This window comes from Drosophila obscura, unplaced genomic scaffold (genome assembly GCF_018151105.1).
Source record: "Drosophila obscura isolate BZ-5 IFL unplaced genomic scaffold, ASM1815110v1 contig_179, whole genome shotgun sequence".
NCBI lineage: Eukaryota > Metazoa > Arthropoda > Insecta > Diptera > Drosophilidae > Drosophila > Drosophila obscura.
This window is the reverse complement of record NW_024542766.1, coordinates 3963479-3982952: the sequence shown is the minus strand read 5'-3', so window position 1 is coordinate 3982952 and position 19474 is coordinate 3963479. Positions and strand designations below refer to the sequence as shown.

Here is a 19474-nt window from a genome sequence, read left to right as displayed (position 1 = left end):
TAGGGGTAGGGCAGGTTTTTCAAGTTATAGTTATATGCTAATCAAATTCAAGATATAGAAATAAACATACATACTTAGCAAATGAAATTTTTATGATTTTTAAGATATTTATTTTTTAAATTAAAATTTAATTATAGCTAAAAAAAATAAAATAAAATAAATAAATATAATAAAATAAATAAATAAATATAATAAAAATAAAATAATGAAAATAAATAAATATAAAAAAAATAAAATATGAATTTGTTCATTTTACCCATAAATTTTATTCTTATTCTGATTCTTGTCATCTGATTAAATACTACAGCGCGATCTAAACTATTTATTTCTAAAATTAAAATTAAATTACAGTTAAAAGTAAATTGAAATATCAAACGGAAAATAATTGAAGACCTTTTGGCAAAGCAATTTAATTGTTCTTAATGATAATTTTGTTATCTGATTCTACTAGAGATCTCAGCTATTTATTTGTAAAATTAAAATTAAGTATTTCAGCCAACAAAAAATCTGCATATCAAACGGTTAAAACTGAAGTACTTTTCCCCATAAATTTTATTTGTTATTCGCTATAATTTTGTCAGCCGATTAATTTCTACAAGTTGCAAAGAGAAGAGGCGCCCCTATGGGTGCTGCAAATCTTTCAGTATTTTTTGTTTTTATTTTTTATTTTGTTTTTTTTTTCGTGTCTGGTATATTTTGAGTGGGGTTATTCTTGGCTAGCGGACACAGGATGTGTGAGTCTGTGTGTCTGCCTGCCGTTGCATCGTTGCATAGAAATGCTTTTCAGCCCAAGTTTCCATGCCGCCGACGGCAGTCAATTTTCTTGTTTACAATGCACTATGGGAACTTTGACCACTTTTTCTGGCCAAAACTCATTTTTCGAAAGTAGTTAAAATAATATATTTGTTGACCTGATATATCCGAATAACATTGATCTTTAATGTTATGCAAAAAAAGTTAACAGCGCGCGCCACTGGTAAATTAACAGCTGTTAAGTCAGCTGTTTGCTATCGATAGGCCAAGTTGGTGGACAATTTGTTTTTTGCTTATAAAGTGCTAAAAGTTATAAATTCATTAATTTAATTGATTTCTTTACAATGGGTTCGATTCAGACAGGTATGTAATATATGTTTATGGTTTGACTGTTAAATGGTGCTCATAATTATGTTTAATGACTCATTTTTAACAAGTCTAAATTTGTGACAGTGCTTTGAGGGCGTACAAGTGAGTTTCTTGGAAGATAGGATGAATGCACTGTAGGAATTCAATTCGGTTCAAAGTTTATAGTGGTAATCCGCGCCTCGTCGCGTCTTCTTTGCAATTTTTTAGACAAAAACATAGGACTGCAGCAACATTTGAAACGGTTAAATGTGATTTTTGGAGGGTTGGTCACCATTTTAGTTGAGTCATTTCTCATCGATTTTTATGAACAATGTTTGATCCGCTTAATTGATGCATCTACACACAAAAAATATGAGCAAAGGATCGATTTGTTTTCGGTTTTCTTGTTTTTAGTCAAAATTTTGAAAAAGTTCTGAGCAAAACCGATCAATTTTGCATTGCTTATATTTTCCAGACGGAGCTGAGCTACAGGTGCTCAGGTCTGCTTTTAGATGCATTTATCAGCTTTTCAGAATTTCAGTTCATTGCAACCATATGTAAGATACTTAAGTAATGTGCTAGGCTACCTCTGGCATCACAAAAATACCAAGAAAAGTTCGATTTGTCGGTAGTGATATTGACCATATCCCTGGTTGTCAATGACTGCTACAGTGCTCAAAATATTAGTGAATTCAAGCGATATAAAGAAACAGATTCTACCTGTGGGATATTTTGCAGGAGAGTGCCAGTTTCGAATAAAATTTATAAATTTTAGATTTAAATGAGGCCGAAAGAAATTTCACGGACGGTTCCACACTTCAGATACTATTATCTCATCGATTAACCTTGAGGAGCATAAAAAAGCAAAATAATCTCATTCCAACTGAGGTGTTCGTTCTTTTACAAAGCGAGTTCATTCGTTCAGCAGAGATCCACTGGAGCAGATTAGTTTCGATGAGCTGGCTGGTTTCGTCCGTGGTGTGGGGTCCCTCCTGGGTTCAGGGTGAGGCTATTATTTCATATTGGTTCTTTCATATTTGGTCTTCTGATTAATTTTTGTGGTCCGATAATATTTTCATTTTTTTATTGTTTTTGGGTGCCACGCCTTATAATGGTTTCCAGTCCCATTTTTGTTTTTTTACTTTTTGCAATAAATGGTTCTTTATAAAGGGTTGCACGCCTTTTCAATACCTTCATTTTTCAATTATAACTCATATCAAAACTAAACCAAAAATATTGTTTCGTTTGGTTATTAATTATGCCACAAAAAGTGGTCAATTTCCCATGTGCAATGGAGCACACACACACAAACACACACACACAAACACACACACGCACGCACACACACAATGACAAATAACAAACAATTACAACGTCGCAGGCGTGTTGTCGTTGTCGTTGTCGTTGTCTCCTTCTGCCTGCTGCTCGTGCTTGCTGCTGTTGTTGTTGTTGGTTTTTCGCCGCAATAAATACAATTTGCATGACAAAATAGCAAACAACGGCAGCTTTTACGTGTATCTGTGTGGCAGTGTGTGTGTGTGCGGGAGTGCATGTGTGTGGAAGCGTCTGCAGGTTCACTCAGCCAAACAAAACTACACACAAAAACAAGTAGAAATGTTAAAAACGTGTCGAATATTCAGAACCATGGGCAACCCTACCCTGGGTACTTGGATGGCTTTTTTTTTTGCTGCTAAGAAGCAGAAGAATTTTCGAGAGTATTTTATTCTTATATTGTCTTTTATTTGGCTAGGCAGGAGTAAGAGAAAGATTCTAGAGAAACGGTTTAGGCGAGCTAGAAATGTACATGGATCTATTTTAATATTCAGAAACAATATTCCCAGCTTGCGCTGCCGCCTACAGGGTATAACAATCAACTGGCCCATCCAATGCCACAACAAGATGAGCTGCTAACGTGGCAGAGGCTGTGGGAGAGAGAGAGAGCGGCCTGCCAGTTAGGCTGCCACTGCCACTGCCACAGCCACTGCCTCTGCTGCTGCTGCTACTGTGGAACAACTTATGAATATTCAATTTTACATAAAAGATTTTTTTGTTGCTGCTGCTGCTGCTGCTGTTGTCCTTTTGCAGGCGCCCTCCCACTGCGCCTTGCAACCTTGCGGCTGCATGCATGGCATGAAATGTGAAAACTATTGGCCAGTTCAAGGGGGCTTAAGTAGGTGTATAGCAGCAGCCTAAATGTTACGCAGCACCAAGAGAAAATTATAAAGAAAAATATTTATTTATTTGATTTATTTTATTTTTATTTTAATTTTATTTTATTTATTTTATTTATTGGCAACTTTTAAAATTTCTACAAAATTGATTGAAATCAACGTCTTTTGGCCCTAGCGGCCTGGGCCTTGGTGAACTTGTTGGACGATGTGCATCGCGATTTCTGCATCACACTCAGCGATTCGAGCAGATCCTCCATGTGCAGCTGCACGTCCAGGCAGTCCTTGAAGCTCTCCTCATTCGCAGCACTCAATTCGAGCGTTTTGCTGCCATCAGTCAGCAGAGTTTCGCGCATAAATTGACGCATGCGATGCATGCAGGCGTGCCGGCACAGCTCCTTCAAATCGTAGCCCGAGAAGCCATCCGTTTGTGCGGCCAGCTCGGCCAGGTCCACCGATGCCTGCAGCTGTTCGTCCTTTAGGATGAGGCGCAGCAACTGCTGGCGCTGGCCGATGTCGGGCATGCCAATGTGAAATTTTGCTGGCATGCGTCGCAGAATGGCCCTGTCCAGATCCTCGGGCCGATTGGTAGCGCCCAGCACTATGACAGCGGAGTTGCCGGCGGTGATCAGGCCATCCCAGAGTCGCATAAACTGTGTCTTCATCATGGCCGTGGCCTCGTGATCGTTGTGGCCGCGTGCCCGCAACAGCGAGTCGATCTCATCGATGAATATGATGGACGGTTCCAGTTTCTTGGCCAGCGAGAAGACGGCGGCGGCCAGCTTCTGCGTCTCGCCATACCACTTGTCCGTCAGCGTGGCCACATCCAGATTGATGAACCGCATGCCCGCCTCCTTGGCCATGGCCTTGGCAATCAGCGTCTTGCCACAGCCGGGCGGGCCATGGAGCAGCACGCCCATGGGCGCACGCCACAGAGGCGATACCTTGAACAGCTCCCGATGCTGCACGGGCAGCACCACCGTCTCGCGCAGCTCCTGAACAATGCCATCGAGGCCGGCTATATCGCTCCACTGGACTTTGATGTCCTCCGGTGTGACCAGACCAGCGGCTATGATCAGCTCCTGATCGCTCAAGTCACCAAATTTCAGCTGCCGTCCACCCGATTTCTTTAGGCTTTCGTTCAGTTTTTTTCAGCTGCTTCTGGGCCAGCTTCTTGGCCTTGCTGTGATTATTGTCAAACAAATGGCAGTTGTCGATGAGGCAGTTGGCCCCAGCCACCAGCAGGTATCCGCTTATGAGCATGAGGCTCGCCTTCAAGGCGATTGAGATGATTTGGCCACGTGTCAGGATCGGCGGATGATCAATGCGGCGCAGCGATAATTTTTTTAGAACAAAATCAATTGTATCCATTTTTTTTGTTAAGAGTTTATAACTAGTAAATATATATTTTATTTACTACGAGAGTTGCCTGGAGACTAACTAGATTTGTATTATAAACTAAATCAAAAAAAAAAAAAAATAAATGGCGTACTTCACAAAAATGTTTTAAAATTTATTTTATTATTTATTTTGTTATTTATTTTATTATTTATTTTATGATTTATCTTATTATTTATTTTATGACTTATTTAATTATATTATTTTATTATTTATTATATTATTTATTTTACGATTTATTTTATTATTTATTTTCACGTTTATTTTATTATTTATTTTATTATTTATTTTATTATTTATTTTATGATTTATTTTATTATTTATCTTATTATTTATTTTATGACTTATTTAATTATATTATTTTATTATTTATTATATTATTTATTTTACGATTTATTTTATGATTTATTTTATTATATTATTTTATTTAAAATTAATTTTATTTTTTACCATTATTTTTAATATTTTTGCGCAGATAATCTATGCGAATATCTATGCGATTTCTGTCAGTGTTTGCGTTTTAATTTGTGTTTAACTTTTCCTGTTTTGCCCTTAGCTCTCTTCCCCTCTCTCTCTCCCTAGCTCTCGCTCTCCTCAATGCGAAAACCTGCGAAGAAATGTAAGCCAACAAAAGCAAAGAAAAAAGAAAAGAGTTGCGAAAAGTAAAATATAGAAAAGGCAGAAGAGGCGGAGAGAGTGAGGGGCACAAAGAGAGGAGTAGATAGCGAAGCAGGAAGAGAGGAGCACAGAGTGAGAGAGAGATAGTGGGGGGCTTGGGGGCCGCCTGAAGATGTTTTCTAGTTTTTTAGCATCTTTTTAGCGGAAGTCAATGTAACAAAAGATAAACTTGTCCAGCCAGCTGCCAGTTCCTTGTTGTCCGTAGTCCTTTTCCAAGGGATTCCAGCAGCAGCAGCGGCAGCAGCAGACTAAAGGCCAAGCCATAAGACGGTCAAAAGTATTAACTAAACACTGCAGCAATTTATCTTGGATACCCCCTGTACGTACCCCTGTACCCCTTTTGCCGAACCCCCCCAACCGAACGTAGGTCAGTTATGCGCTTTGTCTTAAAGTTTTTTTTCTTACGATACCCCAGAACCCCATGGCCAGCAGAAAACCCAAACCCCCCCCTGCATATACCCTTCAACTGAGCAAAATCGCTGTGCTGTTGTTTTTCTGGCGGAGCGAAGCTGCAGCTTCCTTCCGCATTACAAAAGAATTACTCAACACAATGTCTGGAGCAAAGTTTTTACATCCCCCAGCCCCCCACCATCCACTACCATCTATAGCTATATTTTCCTTTGTGGGATATCCCTTTAACAATTGTTTCCTGCCGCTCAGGTGGCAGCTTTCTGACAATTTTCGAACGCTTTTTAGTACAAATTTAAGCAGAAAATATTTTTACAAAATATCTCTAGGGTTTTTAAACTCGGTAAATGTTTATTCCATTTTAGTAGATTTTGAAATATTTTTTTTGTACATCCCAAAAATTAATTAGATTATTCCATTTTTGAGGCATTTTTCAATATTTTTTTGTAAAGCCCAAAAATTAATTAGATTATTCCATTTTAGTAGAATTTTTAAATAATTTTTTGTACACCCCAAAAATTAATTAAATTATTCCATTTTAGAAGAATTTTTCAATATATTTTTGTATACCCCAAAAATTAACTAGATGTCTTTGTGCTACTTGAAACTGATCCGCTCTTGACCAGCAGCAAAGGACACCTTGGCCTGCTTGGCCTGCTTGGCCTACTACTACTTGCACATAGAAATCCTGAAGGATAGCACCTGGGTGGAGGGGGATTCCTCAATGGCTGTCTTGGGTGCAATTTCCAGTGCGCTCTTTAAGCTCGTTAGCGTAGCGGTGGGAATAAAGTCCTTTATGCTGGCAATCCCTCCCACTCACCCCCCATTTGTCAAACCATTCTATCTCTCTCTCTCTTTCTGTCTGTCGCTCTCTCCCTCTCCCTCTTTCGTTTCGAGAGCTACTTTTGAAGAGTTCATAAAAATCACTTCAACTGTGTGCAATATTTCATGATTTTGAGCGTCAATCTTTTGAGCGTCGCTTTTCTTTTCTTTCCTTTCTTGTCCTTTTCGCTCATAGTTTGGGCCCTTCCTTTCAGTCCCTCCCTGTTTCGAGTCTTTTGTGGAGCATCCCCAAGTTCGTTCTTTCGTTCTACTGCACACACGAAAATTTAATTATGTTGTTTTGTTGCTGCTGTTGCTGTTGTTGTCCTCCTCCTCACCCTTTCCAGCGTACATTGTGCTGCTGCTGCTGCTGCAACGGTAACCAAGCCCAGCCGCTTTTCCCCGGCTGACTTTTTGTCATAGTTGTACGAAAAGGAAGCATTTAAGATATACCCTGCATAGATGCATAATCTCTAGAATTATAATAATATAATATAATAATATATAATAATAATATAATAATAATAAAATAATAATAAATAATAATATATAATAATAATTATAAATTGTTGAATTGTTGATTTAATTGAAAAAATATTTAAAAAAATAAAATAATAAATAGCAGAGCAGCTGCAGGGTTTGATCGTTGTTATGTGTAGCAATAGGATGATCCAATATGTAGCATTAAATTGGTTCAAGCTCCTTATATATGGATATATGGGATATCCATTTATCCCCCATTTGGTCATCGATCATAAGTTAAATTCGGAGTAGCCAAAAATGTTTTTCATACAAATATATTCGCTGCCTTTTGCATGTTGGCCACTTATTTTCTGCCATTAAAAAATTGGAAAACTATCAAGTGGATATCCTTTTTGTTGCCCAAAAACAGGAAAGGGTAAGCAGATTTGTGGGTGTGTGGGGGGGGGGGGCCCGAATGTTGTTTTGGGGGCCAGGGGGGGGGGGCGGGGGGGGGGGGGGGCCGGGGGGCGCGTAATCCTGTAAGCGCCATTCACCAGAGCAATGGCTGCTGGCATCACGGCGAAAACTGCAGTTAGCTGCTGAAATATATTTTAAAATATAAACTAAATAATTAATTGAAGTTTCGAGGCTTCTACTTATATAGGGGCAGCAGAGAGAGAGGAGCAGCGATAGTTGTTATCAGATTTCTTGGAATATTTCATACCAGTTCATAATTTTATTAGACTAAAATTGATAATTATAATTGAATCATTATGAGTCATTATGAAATCTGACTGAATAAACGTAATCTGACCTGAGACCATAAAAGATTTTTTTTCCACGTAAAAAAAGATCACAAAATCAAACAAATTCACGCCGCTGCAGATTATTTGTGAAACCTATTTGAATCAAAATTATTAGTGTAAAAGATCTGCTAATGTTAGTCCATTTCCCAATTTCCCTGGAGATTTTCATTTAAGCTAAAATAATATATAAATACAAATACTTGCAGCACCGCGAAAATATTGTCTGAGTACAGGTTTTATTATCTGTTCTTAAAATAGCTCCTTTGTGCTTTCCTGTGTGGGTTTTTGGTCTAATTTATTCGACTAATTTGATTTGCTGGGCATTAAAATTTACGATTGCACTGCGGCCTGTGTAGGGTTTTATGTGTATGGCTGTCGTAAAAGACTGCGGCTGCAACTCCAGATGAGGCCACTCCACTGCCAATCCCTGCTAAAAGTCATAATTGAGCCAAGACGAACTTTACGAGAAGCGATTTGCCCACACACACCACCATCCGCCACCCTTGCAGCCCACAGCCCTCAGCCCTTAACAATCAATTTAAATATATGCAAACAAGAGAGAAAAGTTCTGTCTGTGAGACATTCAGTGGATAAATTTTAATGCAACGCACGCTACAGGAAATAATTTTTGCAGTCTAATTCAAAGGCCAGCCCAAGCAGCTCTTGGAGACTATTAACATAATAATAATACTCGTGCCCACATTCGAGGCCAAAGACAAATCCATCAAAGTTTCTGAGTATCTCAGCAGCTCAGCAGCTCAGTTGATGATGCTGATGATGATGATGATGATGATGATGGAAATGGCAAACGTGTGGCATAATAAAACTAACAATCGTAAACCGAGCCACGTATCACTCTCTCTCTCTGTCTCTATCTTTCGCTTCGCTTAGAACTCTCGACAGGCAGTCTGACAGGCAATTTATGTTCTGCTTTAGCCGCAGTCGTTTCACTGCAAGTCATTTGGTTTGGAGTTTTAGTTTTGCGTGGCATTAAATTATCCATTGGGAGCCAGGCGCTTAGGCAATGGGATTATGAGTTAAGTTTTGGGAGTTGTTTTAAAGATTGTAAAATGTAATTGGTAGCAGGAAGGGAGGGTTACACTTTCCTACAGCTATAGCTGACAGCTGACTCTCAAAGCTCTGGGGGCTCTTGCTACTTCTCTCTCCTCTCTCTCTGCATGGCCTACAAATCTGAGAGCTGATCGAACCTTTGCTCAATATACCACGCTAGGCCCGCAACATGTTCGATCGAGTTGCTTACAGGGCAATGCCAGCATACTTTGGCCAGTATAATTTGCAGTACGATCAAACCGATCGAATAGAAACCGAACCATCGCGATGTTTGCTGGCTCAAGCGAACTTTACGCTGCAAAAGGTTTGATTGGGGAACATTCATTCATTCATTCCAACATTCAGTGTTGTGGCGAGTAACTTTCAGCCTGAAGTGATTAGGATTTATATTTATATAAATTAAAACCAATTTCAATTAAAAATTCTTACCGCACTTCACTCGGCAATTAACACACTCTTCAAATGGCCTCATTCTTTGGTTTGTTCTCGTTGATAAGCAGCATAATTGATCACAACACACACACACACACCACACACAAACACACACACATATGTACATTTGATGACAATTATTTGAAAATACTTTCAAGTGGTTTTGTGCAGATATTTATTGAATTATTAATTAACTGCAATTGCATAATAAAAATTGAATATTATTGCTGTCATCGGTGTGGGTGCCGGCGTGGCTCCTTCCTTGCCCAAAGTGAATTGTACATCATTAAATTAATTCAATTGCATTCATAATTGAATTGATTTAAATGGCTGGTCCGTCCGTCCGCTCGCTGCTCGCACCCCAAAACTGCATTCGTTTGGCTTAGAATAATTGATGACATTTGACATTAATTACACTTACAAAATTCCAAACTTCCTACTCGAACTGAAATGCTTTGTATTTAAATGTAAATGACAGTTGGAAGCCGTTTTTTTTTATATCGCACTACATATATCTGTGGACTGCTCTACGAGGATTTAACTAATTTCATTATTAAGCATTAATCATGCGCCGCATGTTAATAAATATTAATGGCCAATGGCGGCGGCAATTGCCAATTTTAGCCCATAAAATTGCTGGAATATTTTTGCATTAAAATGCACTGATTTATGGACATTCAAGCGGCAAAAAAAAAAAACCAACAACAACCGACAAGTTCATTCAACGAGTGGCGTTACAGCAGAAAAACAACACACAACAAAAACCCTCACAGAAATAGCAATTAATTATTTAATAATGAAACCAAATTGTTTTGTATTTAAATTCGCTACGAAGTGGGAAATACACTTAAAATAAGTGGAAATAAATACTGAAAAGAATGCAAACAAAAGCTCGCTGCTCTGTCACTAATAGTATTCAAAAGCCAGGTGTTCAAAGAGCCAAACAAACGACAATTTCTTTTGTTCAATGTGGCCAAAATATTGATCCGATTCGAACCACTTCTCGGAATCAAAGAAATATCAGCCTGCTCTATATTTCCATTACAGATTTTTCTCTTAAAACTAAACAAAATTCATGTAATAATTACAAACATTAACAGACCACTTGCGATATTCAAAATAACCCTCAGTTTTACACAACATGTTGAGTATTATTTTGATGGTTCCTTTGGCCATTTGTTGCATTCGTTGCAAGACTCGTTGTATCCAGTCTCTTGGTCATTAAATGCATCTGTGTGTGCAGCCCAAAAAAAGAACTATAAAACTCGTTTGAAGAGACACAAAAAAAAGAGACACATAAACGCAGACAGACAGAGGGAGAAAGAAAGAGAGAGAGAGAGAGAAAGGAGAAAGAGGCAGAGATGTAGTGAAAAGTAGAGACCACAAGCAGCGGCAATGGCTAAAATGGGCAATGGGCAGTAGGATGGGAAAAATGGATGCCACTACCACTGACCATTTCTATTTCCTTTGGCCATTCCTAAAAATTTGCATTTTTCATGCCACAATGTATAAAATTCATATTTATAAATCTTTTAACTGCTGCACACACACACACAAACACACATACAAATACACACCAAAACGGGACACATCAAAAAGCCAAAGCATAGCAGAGAAAGAGAAGTGAAAAATGTGCAAAATAGGAAATGAAATAGCTAGAAAAAAAAAATAATAACAGCAAAGAAAAAGAAACGGAAAACGGGCTGAAACTTTTAATACTCTACTTCGTGAGGGTTCTGCTAGAGAGCTACATATGTAAAGATATCTGCTTCATAATACATATGCAAACTGTTGGATTGATTCTAGAATAATGACAGAATAATCACAAAAACCTAGCAAGAAAATGGCCTAAGAATTGTGGAACAATTTATGGTATTAAAATTACGCTACTTTCTTCTCTGGGAACCCATTTACATTAATTCAAAGTCTATATTTTGGGCATCCACTGTAAGGGTATAAAAAAAAAAAATCAAAAAAAAATTCGTATTCACACTTTCCACATAAAAAAAAAATATACAAAAAAAAAAGGGAGACATAAAAATGTGTTGCAAGTCAGAAGTGAATGAATGAATGAATGAATGAATGTGAATGAATATGACTTTGCCACACCAAGCAGAACACAATAAAAATGCTAGAGAAATGCCATTCCTTTCCCCCGTTGGCCACAGAACTGAAACGGGAAGCCCAGGCACCAGGCAAAGGAACGGAATGGAAACGGAAGGGGAAAAGGCAGGCCACGGAGCTGTGATTTTTCATTTGGTGTCCATTCCTATTCCCCTGCTGCCCCCTGTCTACGACTGTGTCTTGCTTTTGAGCTCGAGCTTTGCCCCTGCACCTTCCTGGGGGGCAACAGTTGTGTCCGGCACGCGTGTGGCATGCAACTGCAAAGGGACCCATTCCCAGACCGACCCCCCAACCCTGTTCAGCTGCATTTATTAACAAAAAAAATATTGTTTTGCCTTTTTTTTTGGGGGGCTACTACTTTTCGGCATATGAATAATAAATAAGTTTTGGTCACTTTGGGTTTTGATATGAAAGGAAAAACGAAATACAAATGGTGAATATTTAATGCTCTAAAAGCTCTAAGAAGAAAGATTTAGTAGCTCACTTTGGTTGCAAAATAATGACGATAGATTGGTTAGGAATCGCAGAGACTTTGGGCAAAATAAATCGCACTGCAAAAAGGTGATGGCATGCCAAAGTTGGTTGCAGAAAGAAAATCATTTCTGGCTTTTTCTTTTGCACAACAAAGGACTGCAAAATACTGCAATTTTTCGAGGTATTTTGAATTGCCAAACAAAAGGAAAACACTGGCAAAGATCTGCCATTAGCTGCAACATTGTGAGTCCTGAAGTTCTGCATTGCCGTACTCTTTCATTCAGCAAATAAGCTTTGCTGTTTGTTTATAGAGGGTGGGAGGGAGGGCTCCGCCGACGCTTTCCAAAATTATGCGCCGCATTTTATATGCATTTGAAATTCATAACATTTTTTTATTACTAGGCTGAGAGGCAAGCAAGAGAGCAGAGTGGAGAGTGGAGACTTTTGTAGCATACTTTGCAGCGCACGCCAGTTTTTATTTGCTTTTTGATTTTTCCGGTGCCGTGGCTGGTGGCGGGCTGCTCTCGTTGCTATTTTAATTTTAGCCTGGCACGCGTTTGCTCAAAAATTAGCGCACACACAGCTCCATGCATACATATAAAAACACTTATAGTAGCACACACACCCACACACACACACACACAGATACGTTTAACTCTCACACAGAGATACGTTTAACTTTTGGGATCTATGTTCAAGGCGTTGACGTTGCACTTTTCGCTGCTGCTGCTGCTGAAAAAGAAACTTTTAGACGCCAAAAACTTTTTGCAACCAAAAAAAAAAAGGTAGCAACCGAAGAGGTAGCTTCCCTTGAAGATGCATTAATAACTGAGCCATTGCATAGCATATGTACCCCCCATTGAAGAGTATACAAAGAACTGAAAGTCAAGTGGGAAGTGGTTGGCCCGTAGAAGCCTCTCATCAGGCAACAAATTTTTGCCAGAGACCTGTGCGTACGCGTATTATGACGACTAGCTCTCGTCTGGGTGTCGTCGCTGTCTCTGCCTGCCCTGTCTGTCTGTCTGTCTGTCTGCCTTTCGTTGGCGTCCTAATTAGGCGCTGACTTTGGTGCCGCTCCTGCTCCTGACTTTTACTTCGCCCTGTTTCTCCCCACCGCTTCGTTAATGCCGCGCATGTGACATTGTGTACATGAAACAATTATGCAACATTTACGCGCAGCTCATACAAATTTCCTGTGTCGCGCGCGTTGCATGGGGCAAGATTGCAGCAGTATATTTGCTCGACCAGACTGTTTGAGTGTGGGGCGTTTCAGGGAAGGAAATATCTATGAAAAGTGTACGCTTAAGCACGGAAAAAAAAGTGGGATATATTTTATATTTTTATTAATATATATAATATATATTTAAATATATTTTAATATATATTTTATTATATTATATTATATATTTTAATATATTATATATATTTTATCAGTAAATATCTTAGCCATAAACTCCTTTTTTGGTTCTCTACAAATAAATCTTAGGTTCTATTTTCAGTACTGTTCTCTTCTCTCATCTTGCTCGTCCACTCCACCACCATAGTTTTTCGAGGTTTTCGTGCGTTTTCGTATATGAATTTTCATTACATTATCATTGTCCTTTGCATAGTAAGTGGATGCAAGTCTTCTTTTATTGTATTGACTGCACACCAACCCAATGTCATATCTAATGCATTCCATGAACCTTTGGGCACTGGCAACATCACGCAGAAGCCAAGCAAACAATAATAGAATCTGCGGGGAGAAACTAAATGTTAAAAAAGATAATTGAAAATACCTGAAAGTTGATCTTAAGTTAAGTGTTCCACAAGCCAATAATTTCATTTAAAAGTTTGCTTTTTAATTTGTTGCAAAATTCTGTGAAGTCTCGGAAATGTCGCGGAAATTATAAAATAAAGTTTTTGTTGCGCTTTCAAAACTGTATGCGCTCCCAGAAATTTGTATTCAATGTGAGCTTAACATTTGGAAATATTTTCTTATATATAGCATCGATAAGATTGCTCACTGCTGTTTTTTTTTTGATTACTAGAATGACCTTTCAGAATGTTATTATTATGAAAAAAATAGCATATAATTTTTCAGAATAGATCGATGGTTAGCAAGCTCAACAAATGCTGTTTTAGCTATGTGTATACCCTGTAATGGAAGAGTATAAGGGATATATTAAATTTGTACAGGCCGGCATATCGATATTTTTTCTAATATAATTTCTAATCAGCATTCCGGAAATGTAGAATCATAGAGGCATTCGAGGCTAATACGGCTCCAATCGAGGCATTCTCATAGACATATTGACTTAAATAAGATTTTTTTGGCTCTTTGAACACCTGGCTTTTATGTCAGAGCAACGAGCTTCTGAGTGCACTCCTTTCAGTGCACATAGAAACCGGTATCTTAGTGTCAAGGCACTACGGATGACTGACTTATTTATACCACGTAAACCTTAAACCAGCTTTTGGGTTTTGTGGCATTTTGCTGCAGATTCATCGCAGATTCAGGGAAATTAGCAGCGTAAAAGTTCAAACAGAGCGAAATTAAAAATGAATTGCATAAAAGCGAATGCCAAATACACGAAATCCACCCCATTCTACATGCCCCAGCCCCATGCCCCTTCATCTTGGCTAAAAACTTTGCTCACACAGCACAAAAAATTTTTGCGCTGACTTCATTAAAAATTCCAAAAACAAAGAAGAAAATTCTGGAAAAAAAAATTGAAGTAAAATTGCAGGCAAAATGAATGAGTCTGGGCCACAGAGAAATTGTGAGAGAAACAGTGAGAGAGTGGGAGAGAGAGGAGGAGATAGAATGGACCACAGACGGGGTCCATCGATTGAGTTCAATTGAGGGGCAAAAGATGAAGAGGAAGCAATTGTAAAATGGCCAGACCATGAGCTAAGCCAATAATCAAACTGTCGGGTGGGGCAGGAGCAGGAGCAGGGGCAGGGGCAGGGGAGTGGTATTGTGGGATGGGGAGGTTGATCTGAATCCATGCGGTGGTGGTCTGCCTCGGCGGCAGCTAATTTATTACGAGCATTTAACAAGCATACTCTTGGGGGTCTCTCACGAGTCCGCTTTGATTTATTAGGTGTTTGGTTTAAAAAAAAAAAAACCAAACAAAACGAAACGAAACGAAAGAACAAAAACGAAAAGAAGAAATAAAAGGAACAAGAGCAACAAAAGGAAGTAAATGCAGGAAGGCAGCAGGAAAGCCTGAAACAGGAGCCAGGACGGCAGGAGGACAGCAGGAGAGCAGGCGGCGAAACACTAATGTGAATGTAATTTGTAGTTAATGTGCTCTCGGATTTTTTGCAGGCATGTGGGTGTAGGCCCATCCCCCACTTTGGGCTATTCAGGCATTTTAATTGTTCAAACAAAAATCATTGGGAAATTTTCACACACCACCCCCCCAGGAGGTGCGCTCAGAGCAACGCCCAGCAGCCGTGGGCCGGTCCGTAGCTCAATTTATGCCGCATAAAGCATAAATTTCACGGTTTACCCAAATTATATTGAATTTTTTCATTTCTGTCTTGTTGCTGATGCTGGGAAAGCGGCAGCCTAAAGTGTAACTTAGAGATACTTTATGCCATTAGCATTTTTTAGAGCATTATTTAAAGAAAAAAAAGAAAAAAAATTTGTATATTTCTTTCGATCATTCGATAATGAATTAAAGCTGCCATTTTAAACGATAAATAGTGTACACAAAATAATGCTAAACTTTCATTATTAAAAATAAATAATTATTTATTATAAAATAAATAATAAAAATAAAAAAATTAAACCATTATTTCTTTTTTTAAAACCAAAACGGTGAGCAACTTTCATAAATAAAAATAAATAATTAATATTTATAAAATAAATAATAAAAATAAAACCATTATTTCTTTTTTGAAATTCAAAACAGTGAGCAACTTTCATAAAAAAAAATAAATAATTAATATTTATAAAATAAATTACAAAAATAAAAAATAAAACCATTATTTCTTTTTTGAAAAACAAAACAGTGAGCAACTTTCATAAATAAAAATAAATAATTAATATTTATAAAATAAATAATAAAAATACAAAAATAAAACCATTATTTCTTTTTTGAAAACCAAAATAGTGAAAAGGAAAAAACTTTCTTAAAGTTTTCTTTTTTTTCCTAACGTTAATCTATTTGCACATTCCACCAAAACGGATTTCTGCTGCTACTTCCCTTTTTGTATGCGGATTTTCTTGTTGCATTTGCCACCAAAAATGTTAAATGTTAAATCACATTGTCGAAAATCGCTGGCTTACCATTCATTCGGTTACTTCCTTTGGCTTTTCTCTGGCATTCGGGCGCGGCGCCATTAAAGGTCATAAATCACAACACAGCATAGAAATAAATCAACCCTTTTATTATCAACACATCGCAAATGTTTTGTTATCGGCAAGGGTTATTTATAGTGCTCCTGGGAATCGGAAATTGTAGTCGGCGGACTTCCAAGTTCCAGGCCGGATGAAATTTGTGAATATATATTTTAATGGAATTAACGGGGAAGCAGATACGGCGTGGGGTTCAAGGTTCAAGGTTGTGATTATTCCTACTGACCGAATTGCCTACTTTACTGAGTGTCTCGCTCTCTGTCTCTCTGCCCCTGTTTGTGTGTGTGTTTGTGTCGCCTGCAAAAAGCTCATTAAGCAAATCGCATTATTTGCTCATAAGAATACAAGTGGGACCGAAAGTATATTTCCAGTGCACTAAAACCCCACAGCATCAGAGAGCATCAGCATGCTCTGACAGGCCCACAAGGAGCTTCATTTACTCGCAATTGAAAGGCTGCAAAAGAGACACACAAAAACAGACAGACAGCGACAGACAGCGACGGCAACAGAGAAAGAAAGAGAGCAGAGCAACAGACAGACAGAGACAGAGTGAGGGAGAGAGAGCTGAAACATGGCAAATGAATACATCATTAGCTGCATGAAATGTCCTTGTCGAAACACTCACACACACACACATACGAACTCATCCACACATTTAACAACTACAGGCAGGGAACGACCAGGGGAATACCTAATACATGCATCAATTATAATAATTATTATAAAAGTAGAGCACAAAAATAACTTATATCTAGCTCTAAAAAAAATTTCCCAAATAAATATATCCTCCTCAGCTATAGCTGAGCTGCCCCTTGGCACTGCACGATTACAGGGTATTTGCAAGTGGACAAGGAGTGGCTAAAGAACGTTGCAAGAGCCAAAAATGAGTACGAAGACAACATCATTATTAACATCATCATTATTAACATCGCCGCTATATGGCTACTTAAACGGCTTAGGTTTGAAGTGCTTATGCAACTTGTTAACTAATTACGTGCACAGGCAGCATAAAGTGGCTTAAAATAGGCGCACACACACACACGCACACAAAGACACACACACACACACACATAAGTATAAGCCATAAGCATAAAAGCCACTCAAGGGTATTCGAAAATCGAGAGCAAAGTGGGAATATTTTAATAAGCCCCCTTGCTGTTGGCACAGAAATCTAATAAAATATTAGCTCAAATGATGCAATAATTATTTGCCAATTATAGCCCAAGAATACATTATGTTTTGTATAATTAATTAATGCTATAATTATATTAATAAACGTTTTTAATAAAATAAAATAATTATATGGAGAATAAAATAATAATTATAATTCTATAATTAATTCTATATGTAGGAAATGAATCATAGAACTGAATTAAATAAAATAATTATATGTGGTATAACATAATAATAATTATTCGATAAATAATTTTATATGTAGCAAATGAATCATAGAACTGAATTAAATTAAATAATTATATGTAGGTTAAAATAATAATAATAATAATTAAAATTCTATAATTAATTCTATATGTAGGAAATGAATCATAGAACTGAAATTAAATATTTAGAAAATATTAGAAAATAATAATAATAATTAAAATTCTATAATTAATTCATTATGTAGGAAATAAGTCATAGAACTGAATTGAGTATAACCAATCCACCACATAAATTTACATAATTCATTTCTCACTACCTGTAAATGTGCGTGAAACGAACCGAACATTAAAACTATGTGGAAACTGTGAAGCAAGTTTCAGTTTGATAAGAAAATTGGCATGGAAATGTGGCACTCGTACTCGTACATTTCCACTCGCACATAAGCCCACACACACACACCGCACTTAAGGGCTCTGCGCACCTACGAAACCTGCTCCCCGCTCCAGGCTCCACGCTCCTCACTTCACGGTGAAGGCAAAAATCCTGTTTGATAATTTACAGTGTTTATTTTATAAGACTATTAGAGGGAAGAAGAAGAAGAACGAGACTCAGAGGCAATTAAGTTTTCTGCCAAAGAGCTCTGTGCCATATGTGGGTGTGTTTTTTCTTGCAGATGCGTTGAGAAGGGTGGGGGGGGTTCTGTCTGAGGGTTTTATAATTTATGGGCGCACTTGGGTGGAGGCGTGGCAGTATCTATGTGAGAGCAGCATGTTGACAAGCAAATTGCGACATAAATTGTCAGCCATTGCTGCCATAGCAACTAATCGGATTGAAATTTATGGAAAATTAATTTTACACTTTTGGCCAAGAAATGATTTACCAAAAATTAAACAATTGAATTGATTAAATGGAATCAAAGATTGTAATGATATTTAAATGTAATTTAATTATATTTTTTTTTTTCTATCTAGCAATCAGAAAGCAAACAAAAATAAATAAAAAAAACAAAAAAAATTGTTATGATAAAGTTTGTACAACACTTTTCAGTATTGTAACTGTTTCCATTAAATGAAAGCGAAATTAATTAATGGAAAATTCTTTCGATTAAACAGGATCAGTTAGTCATTTTAATTTCCTATTTATCAGCATCCATCACAGCACCCGTCCCCCGACCCATAGCTGCATAAATCTCTAAAATATAATTACCAAAAATCCAACAATTGGATACTAGATATAATCTCTGCGAATTTGTTAATGCCAATATTGAAATTGACTTTTGGGCACTTTTTTAGCTAGCCATACAATTTCCGTCCCGCTTCCCTGGCCCCTGCCACAACACTTCCGGGCAAAAGACCAAAACTTTGATGTTTCTGCCTGGGACTTGTCGCAGACGGAAAATTTTTAATTAAATTGTAACCGGCAGCTATATTCAAATTTTGTGGCGCCTCGGCAGCTGTTCAATAAATTAATTTCCTCTCTCTGGGTATCGTATCTCAGTTTTCTGTAGTGGGCAAGGGGTTGGTTTCCGGCCAAACTGCCTGACGATGATGTTTACCTATTTTTTGAGCAATTGTTCCCGTCTCTGGATATTTGGACTGGTAGTTAAGAGCCACTTCTCTAGTGTATAGCCAATTAAAAATAGATGAGTAACGCCCATAATTTGAATTGCCACCAGCAAGCAATTTTTTTGAGCGAGTACAACAAATCTAAAATTAGAATTCACTTGCATGTGTAAGTGCGCACAGAACCCTAAAGGGCGTATGTGTGCGTACTTTTGCAAGCAGACGAATTTTAAGACGAAA

At 37.8% G+C, this 19474-nt stretch overlaps 1 protein-coding gene across 1 annotated transcript; it reads right to left on the bottom strand.

The window, feature by feature from the left end:
- Positions 1–3395: 3395 nt before the first annotated feature.
- Positions 3396–4710, bottom strand: LOC111074227 (outer mitochondrial transmembrane helix translocase). Its single transcript, XM_022366950.2, is given in 2 exon segments — positions 3396–4414; positions 4416–4710. Coding segments are annotated over 2 exon segments (1212 nt in total). The 5' UTR covers positions 4641–4710; the 3' UTR covers positions 3396–3427.
- Between the last annotated feature and the right edge of the window lie 14764 nt (positions 4711–19474).